Here is a 19,183-nt window from a genome sequence, read left to right on the forward strand (position 1 = left end):
GTAAAAAAAAATTTATATAACCAAGACAGTCAAAGAAAGAAGAGTGGTTGTTACAAAGGTGAATTAATTTCAAAACAAAAACCAACGCGCTCAAAGGTTTATAAAAGGTGAGCGAGTTAACATGCCTTCTTCACGGAAAAACAAGAATAAACAAGTGAAGCAAGAGAGATTGGGAATAATGAAAAGATTTAGTTTACGCATCGCAGAGTTTAAGAAAAAGAAAGATGACGAGCAACGCGAAAAAGATGAGAAGGATAAAGAAGACAACAAGAAGCCACAAGACACTGAGATAATAATCATCTCATCAGATTCTGAAGCAGAAGAGAATGAAGATGATGCTGACTATGTTGAGTTTTTGGCTAGCTATGTTCCAGAAGAAGAACAAGAAGAAGAAGAACAAGAGCAAAACCCGGATCCCATTGAAATTTCATCAGATGATGCTGAGGAGAAATCAGAGATTTCTTCTGAGTTTTATCCATCTGATTAGGATTAGGTTGTCTTTTTCTTTTTCTTTTTACCAATGTACTCAACATTGTTGGAGCATTAATAAAAAATTTTCGTTTTAAAAAGCATCTTGTGTTCTTATGTTCTTATTTGTCAAGAAAATATAAATATCAAGTGAACATGAAATAAGTAATCAAGCAAAACATAAACAAAACAATTTGAAATAGATAAACCAGAAAAAGTGTTCAGAAGATAAACAAGAAAATAAAAAGAAAGCTCAAAAACATGTGCATAGAATCCTAGGGTTTCTTAAGAAAGGCTAAAAGTTGGTCAAATTTGTCATTCAGAGATCCCACGTTGGAAACCAGACCATCCACTTTGGATTCCAAGTTGAGGTGAGCTATCCTTTGCCTTTCCAAACCTTCTTGCTGCTCCCTCAGAGCTTCTTGAAAGATCTGCAGCTGATCACCAATAATAGGAGCAACAACAGGAGCTTGATCTTGAACCAAAGGCGCTGGTTCTTCAACCAAGGGTGCCTTGCCTTTATCAGAGGGTTCACCTTCCTCTGGGTAATCAATCATCAGGACATCATCCTGGTTCAGCACATTCAGTACATCCTCTTCTGTGGCATCCTCATTATGTAGCTCATTTGCCAACTCGGCAACTCTAGCAGCAGCTTCTTCCAGTCGTTCATTCTCAATCCGTTGATCCTCAAGACGTTGCAAAAGAGTAGAATCAACCCAGCAATCCTTGAATGCAGACAGACGCCTCACAGCAGCAGATATAGCGGCAAGCTTAGCACGCTCATGTTCGTCATGATTGAAAGGCGTTAACCTTTTCAATTCAGCCCTAGCCAAACTTTCCCTCATGAAGCTTATCACATCCAAGTCTCTTCTTCCAACCACAGCCTTAATTTCCTCAGCAGCACCATCCAAAGCATTGCAAATCCTTGCCTTAATGCTTGAAACTTCCAAATCCACATCAGAAGGACAAACTAGAAACCTGTCCTTTAGCAAAGATAATCTAACCAAGTCATCATGAAACTGAGTGGAGAGATTACAAAAAGGGTTGGATGATGAGGGTGAAGGATTAAGAATGGTAGAGAGATTGGTTGATTCATTAGCAGGATTGTCAATAATGACAACTTCTGCCTCTGTAGGCTTGGGAGCACAAGTGTGAATACGCTCAGGAGAAGTGTGTTCAGCACTTGGGTTAGGATGGGGTTCAGGGGTTGGTTCAGATGATGAGATGTCAGAAGTTGATTCAGGGTAAATATGTTCAGGAGATGGTTCAGGAGTTTTATGTTCAGCTGTTGGTTCAAGGGTTGGGTCAGGAGATATTTGTGGAGAGGGTTGTTTGATGGGAGAGGTTGGTTCAGCATTTGGAATATCTGGTTGAGGTTCAGATGGTGGAATGTCAGGTGATAGTTGTTGTGGTTGAGGTAGAGGTGATTTTGATTTAGGAGATGAGCTAGATTTGTTGGTTTCATGAGAAAGAGGTTGATTATTGAGAGGGTCAGGGCTCAGATGTTTTTCTAGTTCAGAAAGAGGGTTGTCAGAGGTTGGAATATCAGAGGTTGGTAAAACAGTTCTGAGAGGTTTGGTGTAACCTAATCCAATCTCATTTTCATTAAAGATGAACTTAGTAGATTTACCTTTACCTTTAGGAGTAGGAGCAGGTCTTTTCCTCAAACGAGCAGCCAGAGACTCTTCATCAGATTCAGTTTCCGATTCAGAGGATTCACTTTCTTCACTTTCCTCTTCATCATCAACAATGATAGGCTCCTTTGATGATGGTGCAGCAGCTTTTCCAGTCAAAGCTTCATGTTTCCTCTTTGTTCTTTGCTCAGCAGTAGCTTCCTCTACCTTAACCTTCTTCTGAGCCAGAAGATCTGGTTTTTCTTGTTCAGCTTTCCTCTTTGGTTTCCTCTTAGGATTATACATGTTTACAGGAGCTGGAGGAACCATACTTCTATCAACAACAAATCCTTCTTGTCTGAGCACTTCCAAATAGTCCTGAATGATGTGCTCAGCATCAGCTTCTGAGATAACTGGATATCCATCCACATACAGACGATCTTCAAGATTGGCTGTAAACTCTTGTGGAGGTGGAACCACTTTGGAAGAGATGAGACGCATCTTGGTGAGGAAGCTGGCATTCAGAATTTCAGGAGTGAATTTCTTTTCAACAAGTTCCGGATGAAACTTCTTCAGATTCTCAACAACATGACCTTGATATAGAAGGTCTGAGAGTAATCTTGGATAGGCTATAGCTGTCTTCCTCTGAGATTTGCTTAAGAAGATTGCCTCGCAGATCCTCTCAAAGAAATATTCTCCCAGATTCACCTTCATTTCTTTCAGAAGAAAGTAGATCAGATGACGATGAGTCCAGGAAATGGTATCAGTACCACCAACTCTTGGACTGATAGAAGCTAGTATGATCTTGAAAAGTACTCTGCAGACGTCAGTCAAACCCTTGACTTTACCCTTCAGTTTCAAATCTGTACACATCAGAGCCAGAAGATCATCTCTGAACCTAGTGTCCTTCTCAAAAACATCCAACTCTATCCCAGAGTTGTCCAAACCAAGCAGCGCATTAAAGTGAATAGGTGAGAAAGCTAGGTTCATACCACAGATGTTAGACCTAATTTGCTTTCCAGTGAATTCCAATAAACCCATTTCTTTCCTAGATTTACCTTTTAAACTAGGATTTCTCTCAATAGCAGCACGTTCTTCTTCCTTAGCTTCATGCTTGTCAAAAACTTTAGCTTTCATCCAGAATTTCTTCAAGAGATCTGGGTAAATAGGACCATTTAACATGCTGAAGTATTTATCCCAACCTTGAGCGGAGAAGTAGTGTTTCACATCAAACCCATTTGCCTTTATACTGTCGAAGTCGATCATCTTTTCAGAAAGGAATATGAGCTCAGATTCTGGAAACTCCATCTCGTTCCCAACGATTTGGAGATTTTTGAACATAAAAGGTGGAATCTTTGTTGACGACGAAGACGAAGGTCCAGCCATTGTTGGAGATAGGATAGGGTTTGAAAACTAACGAGAGAGAAAGAAAGTTTGTTGGAGGTTTAGAGAGAAAAAGAAAGTGTAGGTTGTGAGAGTGAGAAGTGTGCAAGTGTATTGTGTAAGTTTTGTTTAAATGCACACAGTTAACACGAAAATAGCAAATTTGGGAAGTTACGCTAATTGACAGAAAGTTGAATACCAAAAGTCATCATTAACCACCCACTACCTGACACACGTAGACCACGTGCAGAAATTTACTCAGTAACTGCTATTTTAATGGACAACTGTTCAGCAGTGAATACTAAACGTTTCCCACTTAAATAGTTCAGAGCCTCTGAGTTATTTAAAATTCTCTATCAGAGTCAAGTACTTCAGAGCTTGTGTTTCAGATGTTCTGAATCATAAGTTCTGATATACATAACCTCTTACACTTTAAATGCCAAAAAAAAAATTTTCATTCAGAGATTGAAAACATGTTCAGATGTTTCTTTATAAAATCAAATCTTTCAACAGGTAAGGCTTTAGTAAATATGTCAGCCCATTGATTTTCAGTATCAACAAACTTAATATCTATAATGCCTCTCTGAACATAATCTCTGATAAAATGGTGTTTAATTTCAATATGTTTGGCTCTAGAGTGTAGAATAGGATTTTTAGATAAATGAATGGCTGCAGTATTATCACAATATAAAGGAATATTGTTACTGCTTACCTGATAATCTTCTAACTGATATTTTAACCAGAGTAGTTGTGTGCAACACTTAGCTGCTGAAATGTATTCTGCTTCTGCTGTAGACAAAGCTATAGTAGTTTGTCTCTTACTAGCCCAGGAGATAAGGTTTTCACCAACAAATTGACAATTGCCACTTGTGGATTTTCTTTCAATTTTATCTCCAGCATAGTCAGCATCACAGAATCCATTTAGCACATAATCATTGGATTTCTTATAGAGAAGTCCAAGATTAGTTGTTCCCTTCAGATATCTAAAGATTCTCTTTACAGCTGTAAGATGAGATTCTCTAGGATCTGACTGGAATCTTGCACATAAGCATACACTGAATAAAATATCTGGTCTAGAGGCTGTCAGATAGAGTAAGGAACCAATCATACCTCTGTAGACCTTTTGATCTACTTTTCCTTCATCATCTGACTTGCTCATGTTGGTAGTTGAGTGCATAGGAGTGTTCATTATCTTGCAGTCATCTAGATTGAACTTCTTCAGAAGTTCCTTGGTATATTTTGATTGATGAACATAAGTTCCTTCCTTCTTCTGATTGATTTGAATTCCAAGAAAGAATTTCAATTCTCCCATCATGCTCATTTCAAATTCATCCTGCATTATCTTAGAAAAATTCTTGCACAAGGAAGCATTAGTTGAACCAAAAATAATATCATCAACATAAATTTGAATGATTAAAATGTCTTCTTTGGTTGTTTTTCTAAAGAGTGTGCAGTCAACCTTTCCTTTTTCAAAACCTTTTTCAAGAAGGAAATTACTGAGTCTATCATACCAAGCTCTTGGAGCTTGTTTCAGACCATACAATGATTTCTTCAATTTAAAAACATGTTCTGGGTTTGAGACATCTTCAAAACCAGGAGGTTGCTTAACATACACTTCTTCAGAAATAAAACCATTTAAGAAGGCACTTTTAACATCCATCTGATACAAGGTTATTCCATGATTAACAGCATAAGATAGAAGTAACCTGATTGCTTCAAGTCTAGCAACTGGTGCAAAGGTTTCAGTATAGTCAATCCCCTCTTGTTGACTGTAACCTTGTGCAACCAATCTAGCCTTGTTTCTTACCACTTCACCTTGTTCATTCAGCTTGTTTCTGAATACCCATTTTGTTCCAATAATGTTCTTGTGTGAAGGCTTAGGCACTAGAGTCCACACATCATTCCTTTGAAATTGATTCAGCTCTTCTTGCATTGCTACAATCCAAGCATCATCTTTCAGAGCTTCATCAATCTTTGAAGGTTCCATCATTGAGATAAGACCAACCAATGATTCCTCATTTCTCAGTTGAGATCTTGTCTTCCTTGGACTGTCCTTGTTGCCTAATATCAGTTCCTCTGGATGTGATGATTTATATTTGAAAGTATTTCTTGGGGGCTCATCATCTTCAGACTCATCAACATCAGGTTCAGCAGTTGCTTCAGTTCTTTGTTGTTCAGAGTCTGTAGGAACTGTTGTGTTCAGAGGTTCTTCAGAGAATGGATGTTCTGAGTAGTTTGGAATATCTGAATATTGATCCTCTGATACCTGAAATCTAGACAAACCTTCCACAAGCTCTGACACTTGGTCAGGCTCTTTGTCATCAAATTTGACATGCATAGTTTCTTCCACAGTATGTGATTCAGAAATATACAGTCTGTATGCTTTTGAGCGTTCAGAGTATCCTATAAAAATACCCTTATAACCTCTAGCATCAAATTTCTTTAGATGGACTTTGTTGTTTAAGATGTAACAAGTACATCCAAACTGATGAAAATAAGAAATATCAGGTTTTCTTCCTTTGAACAATTCATAAGCAGTTTTGTTCAACTTAGATCTGATATAGATTCTATTTTGAACATAACATGCTGTGTTTACAGCTTCTGCCCATAAAAACTTTGCTACATTTGTTTCATGCATCATGGTTCTGGCCATTTCTTGCAGAGTTCTATTCTTCCTTTCTACAACCCCATTTTGTTGAGGAGTTCTAGGAGAAGAGAATTCATGCAAAATGCCATATTTTTCACAAAAGTTTTCAAAAGGTTCATTTTCAAATTCTCCACCATGATCACTTCTAACTTTTAAAATAGTGTAGCCTTTTTCATTTTGAATTTGCTTGCAGAAGATGCTAAACTCATCATAAGCTTCATCTTTTGTTCTTAGGAATTTTACCCAAGTCCATCTACTGTAGTCATCAACAATCACTAATCCATACTTCTTTCCATTGATAGAGGCAGTGTGAACTGGCCCAAAAAGATCAATGTGAAGAAGTTCCAATGGTCTTGAGGTAGAGACAATGTTCTTAGGTTTAAAAGATGATTTTGTAATCTTTCCTTTTTGACATGAACCACAAAGTGTGTTTGAGTGATATTTAATTTTAGGTAAACCTCTGACAAGGTCAAGCTTACTAAGCTTAGAGATTAACCTCCAGTTAGCATGGCCTAACCTCTTATGCCAGATCCATTTTTCTTCACTCAAGGTCAAAAGACACATCACTTTTTGTTCATTCAAATCAAAAAGATTAATTTTATAAACATTGTTCTTTCTCAGACCTTTGAATATCATGGTGTTATCAGATTGTTTAGACACAGTACATGATTCTTTATTAAAGACAACTACATAACCATTGTCGCAAAATTGACTTATGCTCAATAGGTTATGTTTGAGTCCATCAACTAACCAAACATCATTAATAGATAAAGAAGAATTACCTACTGTACCTGTACCTATTATCTTTCCTTTTTGATTACCTCCAAAGCCAACAGATCCTCCTTCTTTCATAGTCAGCTTAGAAAATAGTTGTTTGTTACCAGTCATATGCCTTGAACATCCACTATCCAAATACCATGAATGATTCATGATACTTCTTTGAGTGGCAGGCTGTATGAGAAACAACTTTAATCATTGCGATAGAACTCTTTATCAAGATTAATGATAAAGTCATCCCAGTATTCTTCCTCTTCAATTTCCAAGTTCTGATTGTTAACTTGAGAACTTGTCAACCATGTGTCTAGGACATAAGCCCTTCTTCCTTTGCATAGGACTTGTTTCCATACTTTAGGTAAGGCATATCCTTTCCTAGTTGGTAAATCTGAATGATACATTATTTCAGCTTTTGGTACCCATCTTCTGGGTCCACGCTTGTTAGTCCACACATGCTTACTATGTTGTCTAGTGTTAGAGAAAGGTCTTGGTTTGGAATAATAACCTTTTTGAAATCTTTTCTTTGTTTGAAATTTGTTATTGTTCCAAGATTTGGATTGTTTATGATTCCAGGGTTTGTATCTATTATCAATCCCATGTTTTGATTGATTATATCTACTGACTCTAGAATCATAAATAATCTGAGTCTTGTACTTCATCTGAGATTTGGAGTTAGAATTTTTCTTTTTAAAAACTTCTGATGTTTTAGGTTGACTAGCTTCAGGTACTGAAGTTCCTTTGAATCCAGAATTTGAAGTCTCAGATGTTGAAGTTTTCAGAACTTCAGAACTAATGTTCTCAGGTTCTGAACAACTTCTATCTTCTGAACTTTTCTTTCCAGATCCTGAGGAACTAGGTTCCTCTGAGCTGTCAGCTTCTAAATCACTCAGATCATCATTGTCATTTTCACAAATACCAGGATTCTTTCCCTCTTCACTTGGTGGAACAACATAATAAACCCAAGATTTTCCAACCTTTTTGGCAAAGGTCTTCAGCTTTGAATATGTTCTACCATATTCATAGCCAAGTCCTTCTCCTCTATGTCTTAAAACATTATAAATTCTATTAGCAGCTTTGCTCTTCCCAAGGTTGAGATGCACAAACTGTTGAAGAGCTATTTCCTGCTCATCAATAGGTTTGTGACAAACAGCACAACCCTTTTCAAGGTCATCTACTCTATTCAGAGTTTCTTGATATAGACCTTGAAAATGTTCTGCTTGCTCAGTCAGAGTGTTAAGCTTTTCTTGTAAAACTTTTTGTTTACTTAACACTCTGAGATGTTTCTCAATGACCTTGTTAAGTGCAGTTATAAGTTGAGATTTAGAGCAATCAGAAAATACCTCATCAGTTACTTCTGATTCTGATTCTGATTCATCGTCTGAGTCTACATCTGAGTCAGCTGAAGCCATCAGGGCTAGGTTTGCCTCTTCTTCTTCCTCAACTTCTTCCTCAGATGATAGCTCTTCAAAAGTAGCCATCAGACTCTTTTTCAATTTGCTCTTGAATTGTTGCTTCTTTGAGCTGTATCTTTTGTTTTTGTCTTTAGCAGACATTTCTGGACAATCAGCAATAAAGTGTCCTGGCTTCTTACAGTTGAAGCAGTTCTTCTGATCATCCTTTTTGCTGACATAATTTCTGGAGCTGTTACCTCTGAAATTTCTTTTGTTAAATCTGTTCCATTGCTGAAACTTGGTGAATAAAGCAAACTCATCCTCATTCATCTCATCCTCTTGACCATCAGCAGAAGATTCTTCTTCAATATCAAGAAGCTGAGTCTTAAGAGCCTTAGAAGTAGTCTTAGTTGACTGTAAAGCCACTGACTTGGACTTCTTCTTAGTTTCTGAGTCAGCATCCAGAACCATCTCATGGCTTCTGAGATTGCTTATCAGAGCTTCAAGACTCAGAGTCTTGAGATTTTGAGCTTCCTCTATTGCAGTGACCTTAGGTCTCCAAGCAATAGGAAGACTTCTCAGAATCTTCTGAACATGGTCATAGGTGGAATAACTTCTCTTGAGAGCTTTAAGACCAGATACAAGGATTTGAAACCTTGTAAACATAGTCTCAATGTTTTCATCTTGTTGCATAGTGAATAGTTCATATTGCCTTATCAAAAGACTAGCTTTAGCCTCTTGAACCTTTTCATTACCATCATAGGTAGCACACATAGAATCAAAGATAGATTTAGCAGTAGACTTGTCCTCTATTCTGACATAGTCTTCATGTCTAATAGCACCAACAACAATGTCCTTTACTCTATGATGCTTAGTGTAGGTTTTTAAGTTAGCTGGTGTGAGTAACTTTCTATGCTCAATGGACAACCTTCCATGTTCATTTAAGTTTTCAAAAGTTACTCCCAGCTCAACCAAATCCCACAACTCATGATCAATAGCAGTAATATTGCTATACAGTCTTTCCTTCCACCACTCAAATAATGATGCATCACCATTGAATATAGGAGCTTTTCTATTGCCACTATGTTCATGTGATTCATTACTTAAGTAGTCATAACCAAAAGTATTTCTAGGACCACCACCAGCACCACTGGCCTCACCGGTTCTAGTGCTACTATCGTCTCCTCCAGACATAGTGTTCTCACAAGATCTTTACTGTCTCACTGTTAAGTGAAAGTAACAAACCAGAGCTCTGATACCAATTGAAGGTGTGAAAACACAAGAAGGGGGGGGGTTGAATTGTGTTTTAGCCAAGTTAAAACTTTTTCAAGTTCTTAACTCAACTACGTTAGCAGCGGATAAATAACACAAATAAAAGCAAGATAGAGAGAGAGAAATCACACAAGCAATTTATACTGGTTCCTCTCACAAAACGAGAGTAGTCCAGTCCCCTTGCACTTCCAAGGGAGTTCACTATAATCACACAAGATTACACCTGCTCAAGCACACAAGCAAGAGACTTCTCAACAATGCTTAAGCACACAAGCTTAAGACTTCACACTTAAGCACACAAGCTTAAGTTTCTCAAGTAATAGTAAAGTATATAACAATATACAAATGCTCTTAATAGAACCTAATGAGAGCCAACACAAAGAGTACAGAGTATTAGACTAAAGTGCAAAAACACTTAACAGCGGTTCAGAGCTTGTATATCACAAAGTTCAGAGTTTGTTCAGCGTACGTTCAATCCTTAATAATTGTATTTGTTGTAGCTGATTCTTCTAGTATTTATACCACTAGAAAAGAGTCGTTGCAAAAAGACCCGTTGGAGTTGATAATCTTTTGTCTTCAAGCAGTCTGTCTTGATGCAGTTTGGTTGTATCCAAAACTAAGAAAGAGTTTCAGTTACTTTGACTACTGCAGAGTGGACTTTCCTTATTCAGCTAACAAAACTGAAAACCCACGTTCTCAAAAGAGAACAGACAAACGAGAGTAGCTGAACTGATCAGGCTTGAAAGGTCCTTTTCTTCATTGGTAGAAGAGTTGACTAGCAAAGGGAATCGTTACAGCTTTCAAAGAGATCTTCAGACTTTGATGAAGCTTAGTAGTCAGTCAAGAAGTTCTGAAGACTTCATCCTCTGAATGTTGTAACTTCTGAAGTCCAACATCTTCTGAGCGCTTGTGAGCTTCTGAATTCACATCCTCTGAACTTCACTCAGAGCTTATATGATGCTTATATCTGCGCACTTAAAATAAATTTTTAGTCCTTCCAATTGTTAATTAATACTTTGTTATCATCAAAACCTTTATAGATTTAGGGGCAAACATTTTTTAAATCAATTTTGTTCCAACAAAAATTGTTTGTTAAGAATTAAGAATATATTATACAATTAAGGCAAATATCAAGATATCAATGAATGCATATTAATGCATATCAATAAGGTAGACATGTAAACAATGCTGGTCAATGCATATCAGAAAAGTATATCAATTATATTAAATTGTATCAATTGTATTTAATAGGTTTTCCAATAAACTCAAATTATAGGCTAGGCATTAAATTGTATTTAATATAGGTTTTCCAATATAGGCTATGGATTAATTCCTTACTACTCCTTTGTTTCCTTCAGAAAAATATTAATTAAAGAAAACGAAAAAAAAAATTGAATTTTTTTTTTTAAAAAATTTTCAAAAGATTCCGAACCGGCCGGTTTTTTCAAACCGCCCCCGGTTCACCGGTTCGAACGGTTCCGGCCGGTTCGTACCGGTTTCAAGCGGTTTTTTTCCGGTTCTGCAGACTACCGGTTCTCAGCACTAGCCCGGACCGCTGCTGTGTCCGGTTCCCGGTTGAACCGGTTGAACCGGCCGGTCCGGTCCGGTTCTTAAAACATTGGTTCATACATATTTCCTTAATCAGTTATACATATTCAAGTTACTTATCAATATCATCACTTTTTTACTCATCGAACGTTTTCGTCTCCAGATAACGTCGAGAAATCGATCCAATAGCATTAAGTTTCAATACTTTAAGTGAATATTAAATCTAATTCTATTCATAGATCTTAGCTTTTAATAGATGTTATCCTAGAGCAAGATTCAAAACATATATTCGTATACCATTTCAAATCCAAAGATGTAAACAATAACAACAAAGATAACATCAATATTGATTTGTAACTAGAATATATATAACACCATGATCAAGATAAACACATACTAATAGAGTAATTTACATTTAATCTTAACAACAAGAGAAATTAGTTACCCATATTCATTAGAACTTTACAAAGATGAAGGAAAACGAGATGAACAAACATCTATGAGTTGATTCCTCAACAAAAGTTGTAAATCCACCTTCAAATCTCCTAAGATTTGTCTCCTTAGCGTCTGTTTGGTTACGCGTTATAACGCTCCATATGTGAGTTTGCCGTTTTCTGTGTTGTTTGGACAAAATCGAATTTTAGTTTCTGAAACGTGAATCTAGGGCCAAACGTGAGTTCACTGAGAAGCTACAAATCCAAGCTTTTGCATTAAATCAGAATCGATTTTAGATTTTTTTTCTCTGCGATGCTTTTTCTCCTTAATAGTTAATACGCTGCCTTTCCCAAATCCACCCTCACATCACCCAGATCCACAACTCTAACCAACTGCATGTTGTCCTTCCTCCAAGGTACCGTTTGACCTAGTTTTTTTTCTCTTCTTTTGAGCTTATGCAATATAAATTAGGTTTTATGTTATTTTATAAGTAATACTAGTCAAAATTGTATTTTTATAAGTTATCTTATCATAAACTACCTTGAAAAACTTATAATAATACATAAAAATTGCATAAGCTGTTTGCATAAGCTCAAAAAAAGAAGAAAAAAAGTTAGGCCAAACGACAAATTCCACCACCACACATATATGCGGCCACCACGAAATGTTGATGATGAGAAAAAAGAGAGATTAGATGGAGAAATTGGAGAAGAATATTGAAATATAGGGGAGGGATAAGTGGTAGGATTAAGAATCAAGATATGGGGAGATAAATCAAATACCGTAGAAATGGAAGTAAGACACTCGTTTCGGGAAAGAGAAGGGTTTTTTTTTTACAATACTTATTGGGCTGGTTTTGAGTGATTTTTAATTTTTTGTTGAAAGATTTTCAAATGCCATCTGTTTGATGTTCACTATTAATTAAAATTTATTTATTACTTATTTACAATTAAAACCCATTTTGATAATTAAACATTCAAAAGCAATTTCAATTCATCTATCCAACCAAACATAAATTTGTAAGAATCACTTTTAAGTTAACATATCCAAACATAAATTAATTCACACTCAACTCACTTTTAATCAAAATCAATTTTATCAAACTCAATTTTGTCAGAATCAATTTTTTTTTACGCCAAACCAAACACATACTAATTAGTGTTTTCTCTCCGTTTTTTATGTGAAAAAGTGATCAGCTCCCATTTTTATGCTTTTGAGGCCTATTTATAGTGGAGCTGGAATTTAAAGTTCGCCCAACCAGCTACATTACTTCATAGCTGAGTTTGTTAACACATGTCCCACTAGTCCTCTGCGTCACCTCTGAGCTCTGCTCGCTTTCTCTAGCTTAAGTCAGGAACGTTATGCCAATTCAACAAGGTCTGTCGCTTTCTCTGGCTTAAGCCAGAACCTCTCTGCCACTTTCTTGCCTGTTTCTAGCTTTCTCTGGCTTTCTCTAGCCCAGCGATAATCTAAAAGTTCAAACATTAATTCTTCATAAAATATTCAACTTTAATTACAAAAACTTGTCAAAATGACTGGGATTAAAGATAAAAACTAACCAAAATTTGATCAACACATATATGTACAAGTTCTTGAGGACTTATATACACATATCTTGCAAAATAAGTTAATAAGTGTCTTGATTCACAATGTAATTCAACTACTTTTTGGCACTTATCAGTAGGACGGGTTCGGGCCCAAAATCTCATGGCATTATAACTATTTTTTGACACTCTCATTTTTTCGACAAACATTTCTTTAGTTTTTTCGCATATGTTTTTTCGTTCAAAATGTTCATGTTCTGAAGTTAACTTTGTCTTTTTGCTTAAATAGTGATATAATTTTTTTTTGTTAAATAATTAGTGGTTAGAATCTTGCATGCCTTAAAGTAAATAAGTGGGTGTATTCAAGTTCGAACACAATCCTTACATTAATTACATGTAACTGAGCTATGCTCACATAGACATAACAATATAATTTATTGTCCTCCGGTTTAACACTATTTGCATTATTTATTGTCCTCAAGCTTAACACTATTTGCATAGTTGTACATGCATTTTTGACAACACATTGTGAACACATTGTTTGTGCATTTTTGGTTATAAAGGTTGAACTTATTTTTCTAGTTGGTGTTTAGATCCCGTGTCATGTTTACAAAGCACTTGAATTTTGTGTTCTTCATTGTAAGGAATTTAGTACCTTTTATACTCCCTTATAATATATTTTGCTTATAAAAAAAATAAAATAATAGACTTCAAAATTCGATCCGATGTTCAAATATAAATTAATTTGAACTATTTTTTATATAGAAAATTATAATTTCACGAAACTAACTTCAATTACAAGCACAAACTTATTTTATAGTGGAGAGCCCTTTTTATTTAGTAATTGCATCACATCATCATGTTTATTTATCCCTAAATGGATCAAAGTCTCAATTATTAATTGCATATTTAATTTGGCTCTAAATTTTACAAAAATTACAATGATAAAGTCGTTTTGTTGAAGCTTTAATTAAGGTCCGTTTGGATTAGCTTATTTTGAGCTTATGCAAAGAGCTTATGTAATATAAATTAGGTTTTATGCTATTTTATAAGTTCACATTGGTGAAAATTGAATTTTTATAAGCTATTTTATCATAAACTACATTGACAAATTTATAATAATACATAAAAATTGCATAAGTTGTTTGAATAAGCTCAAAAATAAACTAATTCAAATGAGCCCTAAGTGTATAGTTGTTGACTTGTTGTAAAAATCATGGTCATAATTTGATGAAGCACATTGCAATTTCTAACATTTCAACTGCCAATAAAAATATTCACTAATTTTAACCATAAACTTGGGTCGACAAACTTGGCGTGAGAATGACCTTAAAGTGGAGAGGTTTTTATCAAATGCATGCAACAAATTAGCAAGTATTATTTGAATTAGCTTAAGACCAATGAGATTCCATGACCCATTCTTCTACCCTTAAAGTCAAGATGTTGGCCCTTAAAGTCAGCATCCTTGTGTGTTGTGAGGAATTTCTGGATGAAATTCTAGCCGATTAGAATATATGAGCGGATCTTGATGAAGTTTTGAAATGTTAGTTAGAACGAGTTCCAGTTGGCACAAGTTTAAATTTACTGACAAATGTTGATATTATTAAGTTTGACATCTTCGCTCAAATTCAAATTCACTACATTGTAGTTATATTAGGAGATTAATGCCACTTAAGAAAAAATACGTCTTTCTTAAGGACTTACAAAAAGTACGTAGTAAAAGAGTTACAAAAATGGCAGAATGGTTACATAAACGACAATGGGCTTAAGAAATCGGTATCCTCAAATGAGAAATTCTTCTTTTTTTAGTTGTATCCAATCGCTATCTGTGTCAGTAAACAAAATAGAGAAATGCATGAATGACCAAATCTAACAAACAAGAGACAACAAACAAAATTATTAAGAAACTTGGGAAAAAAAATTAAGATAAGCGTATATTTAAAAGAAGCAAGTTAAAAGGGAATTGTCAATAATAAAGTAATTTATATAACTCAAAAGGAATAAAAAGTAAATGATAACAAGACGAATAAATGTTAAACCAAAAAAAAAAAAGACGGATAAATGAAAATGTTATCTATTAAAATTGTGGAGCTAAAGAATCACACTTATAGAAAAAATAATATGAGGAATACCTAAACAGAAGCACCCGAATATAAAAAAAATCACATGCTAAACTAGAAATACCAAAACACAAAGAATAATGCTAGCAACACACTCTTTAACAAACACACTTCAACACACTCTCTTTTATTGGTTGAAATTCACATGGGTCCCATAAAAAAATGTGGACCCATATAATTTTTATGGGACCCATATAAATTTTAACCAATAGAAGAAAGTGTGTTAGAGTGTGTTTGTTAAAGAGTGTGTTGCTAGCACTCCTCAAACACAAATCTTTCTTTTATTCATTGATTACAGATTTTTTTTTTCTGCAATGGAGCTGAGGATTGAATTCAAAACCTCTAATATAATATCTAAACCCCTTACCATCAAACTAAACATAGTAGTTTACACTTGCCCAAACAAAGGGCACACACAGCCACCCTCCAACATCACACAACACTAGTACTCCCAAAGCCAACAAACAAAGAACACCTAAAAAAAATACTAGAAACGAGGACAACCAATCTCCAAGATACAGTAATGCATAATTAAATAAAGCCAAATGTCCTTTTGGTGCAAACTAAATGATCTAATGGTGAATTTAGTAGAATCACAATATGCACGATCATGGATTTTGACTAAAAACTTGTGTAGACAAACGTGGAGTGAGAATGACTTCAACCGGAGATGCTTTGATAGTAGTGAGGCCATTTTGTTCAACCATATCAATTGGTCCTTCAGTTGGAGTCACTATATCAAATCCATGCAACAAAGTAGCGAGTGTTATTTGCATAAGTTGAAGACCAAATGAAATTCCGGGGCACATTCTTCTACCCGAACCAAATGGAATCAATTCAAAATGTTGACCCTTGACATCAACATTCTTGTGAGTTGTGAGAAATCTCTCTGGTCGAAACTCTAACGGATTCAAGTATAATGTTGGATCTCGTTGAAGTTTTGAAACGTTGGTTAAAAGACGCGTCCCAGCCGGCACATGGTATCCACCAACAATACAATCTTCAATGGACTGATGAGGAACATTGAGTGGTGAGGCCGGATACAAACGCAATGTTTCCTTGATAATAGCTTGGAGATAATTCAACTTTGTCAAATCTGTTTCTATTGCCATATTTTCCATGCCAATTTGTGTATCTAATTCTTGAATTGCCTTGTTTAGGACTTCACGGTTGTTGAGGAGTAAAGAGAGTGCCCAAGTCAATGTTCCCGATGTTGTGTCATTGCCCGCTAGAATTAGTGCCTGCAAAAATATTACAATAATTTTCCATTATTACACATTTTATAAATAAAATTGAAGTGGAATGTAGTCCTCGATGAAATTTGAACTTTATACTTTACAATTACAAGGTTAAATTCTTGTCACCGAGCTCAAATGTGAAAAATAACATACGAGAACATTACTTTACACTATTTATTCAATTTAAAAAAGGACAATACACAGGAAACCATCCTATCTTACCAAGGTGTAAAAACACATTTGCAGAAAACCACAAGGGTCGTGCTAGCCAAAGGAAGAACACTCTAGATTTAGATAGATATGTTCCCCACCAAAGAAAAGGAAAATAATAATTTTTTAAATGAAGCAAGTTGTTTGAATAGTTGCACATTGAAGTCATATTGTTGTATGTTTTGATACATTTTTTTATTTAGTGATTAGGAATTTACTCTTTCAATAAATAAGTGAACAAATTATAGGTTTGAATTTTGATCTTACATATATATATATGATGTTTTATCAGTTGAATTATGTTTAAGGGACAACTTTATTACACTTTTAAATGAAATAAAATTGATTTTAGAGATATAAATTAATTTTTGACACATAAAGATTAAAAAAATTACTTGTATTCAAACTGAAAATTATTTCATTAAAAAAATTTATTTTTAGTTCAATAAACCAACATAAAGTAAATTCTTTATAAACTTAATCTCTAATTATTAAGGTGAGTGTATTGGATTAGGATTTCATAAGATAATTTTAGCAAAAAAAATCTTGAAGATTTTAAACGACTTTTTACAATCAAGATTCTTAATACAAGAATTTGCAAAACTTTATAAATGGACCCATTGGTGCCCCACAGAGCAAGACCAGTTTTTGAATAGTTTGAACTAGGAGAAAATGGTAGCAAATGACTTACTAGACAAGTAGCTTTGATTACAGTGTCGGAATCACGACCGTCCAAATCTTGACCATCAATGGTGGAAAGGAGAACATCCATGAAGTCGAGTTCGCCGCTAGAATTCCTATTACGTTTGTGTTGATCGAGCAAAACACTAACAAAATCATCCAACTCTTTTGCCGTTTTCTTCATTTCCTTCTCTTTTCCATCCAAATCCAACCATCTCAAATACGGCAACGTGTCACATATAACAAATGAACCGGTGAGATCGAACAAGGACCTAAGTGCTTTTCTAATCCGTTGATTTTCTTCTTCATCACCGTCAAAACGTTTTCCCATAACCGTTCTAAACATAACATTTATAGCTATGTCCCCAAACCATTTTTTCATATCTGTAATTGCCTTTTCAGGATTACCCTCGTTCTTCATCGTTTGCCAAAAATTGTAACTATTTTTTATTGCTGTTTTCACCTCAGATTCCATCACGTGTTTGAGCAATATCTCTATTCGTTGGGGGGAGAAGACGTGGACAGTGGCGATCTTGCGCATGGTGCGCCAATAGGAACCATAGGGGCTAAAACCAAACATGGAAATATTATAGCCTAGAATTTCAAAGGCTACAGATTTAGGACGGGAAGCAAATGCTTTGTCGTTTACAGTGAAACACTGTTTTGCCATTTCGTAACTGCTTATAACTAAAGTTCGATGAACACCTAAACGTAAGGTGAAGATAGGTCCGTATTTGTCGGCTAACTTCCCTAAGATGACGTGAGGTGGTTGGGAGCCGCTTAAAAGGTGGAGGTGTCCGATTAAAGGCCAAGCACCGCCGATTTCTGGTGGTGATGGTGGGAGTGTCTTTGAAGCTACACTAGTACTATTGTTGCTTCTGCGTATCCTATAAAGAACGGAGAGAAACAACAATGTAGCACATATGGTAAATGGCAGGGTTGACTGTGAGAGCAAATTATTATTCATCATATTCTTGGTTGGCGTTAGAAATAAAGCTAGTAGTGCTGTAATGTGATGTGGGATTAGATCTATGCATGCTTGTAGATTTTATTTTATAAACACAAGGATGGAAGAGCCCTACCTACCCTACTTTTTTTTTTTTAGATAATCAAAAATTTATTATAAGGGAGTACAAAAGGGTACTCAAATCCTTACAACAAAGAGCACTAAACTAAGTGCTCAGAATACAAGACATAGGATTTAAACACCAAAAAGGAAAAGGAGTACAAGTCCTACGCCCATACCGACTAGTGAACCATAACCAAGAATGAAGTTTGATTGTCTCCAATAACGGCAAAACATTCGGAATATTGCCCTTAAAAATTACTTTATTGCGAAGATTCTAAATATTCCAAGTGGTTGTCAACCATACCAAGTACCGGACACGACCTTTGTCTTTCATTTTGAACAAATCACCGAATAAAAGAAAGTGATCTCTACCTTCGACTCCGATTTGTAACGATGTCCCTAACCAAGATAAAATTTTGTTCCATACTCCCTTACTAAAAGAACATAAAAAGAAAAGATGTTTTTCGTCCTCAACTTGTTGAAAACAAAAGACGCATGATAATTCATGAAGATTAGTCAAAATACCACGATGATGAAGAGCTGCTCTAGTTGGTAATATGTTTAATAATAACCTCCAACCGAAAACATTTACTTTCGAAGGAACATCCGACTTCCAAAGGTGCTGAATGGCCTCAAGCACATGAGTATCTTGAAGCTCTCCCTGCCGCAGGTCTAATAAATACGTGTAACAGGATTTAACCGTGAACAATCCATTCGAATCCGGAATCCAGCGCCACTGATCGTGATTATTGTTGTGAAGGTAAAAACCATCGAACAGACCTTGTAATTC

General features: G+C 35.5%; 1 protein-coding gene across 1 annotated transcript; it reads right to left on the bottom strand.

Annotated features, from left to right (window-relative positions):
* Positions 1–15,306: 15,306 nt before the first annotated feature.
* LOC123916124 (cytochrome P450 CYP82D47-like) lies at positions 15,307–18,343 on the bottom strand. Its single transcript, XM_045967499.1, has 2 exons — positions 17,335–18,343; positions 15,307–16,436 (listed from the first exon to the last, which is right to left on the bottom strand). The coding sequence occupies exons 1-2, from the start codon at positions 18,292–18,294 to the stop codon at positions 15,804–15,806; spliced, it is 1,593 nt and encodes a 530-aa protein (XP_045823455.1). The 5' UTR covers positions 18,295–18,343; the 3' UTR covers positions 15,307–15,803.
* Between the last annotated feature and the right edge of the window lie 840 nt (positions 18,344–19,183).

The sequence above is a fragment of the Trifolium pratense genome, linkage group LG3, assembly GCF_020283565.1.
Source record: "Trifolium pratense cultivar HEN17-A07 linkage group LG3, ARS_RC_1.1, whole genome shotgun sequence".
NCBI lineage: Eukaryota > Viridiplantae > Streptophyta > Magnoliopsida > Fabales > Fabaceae > Trifolium > Trifolium pratense.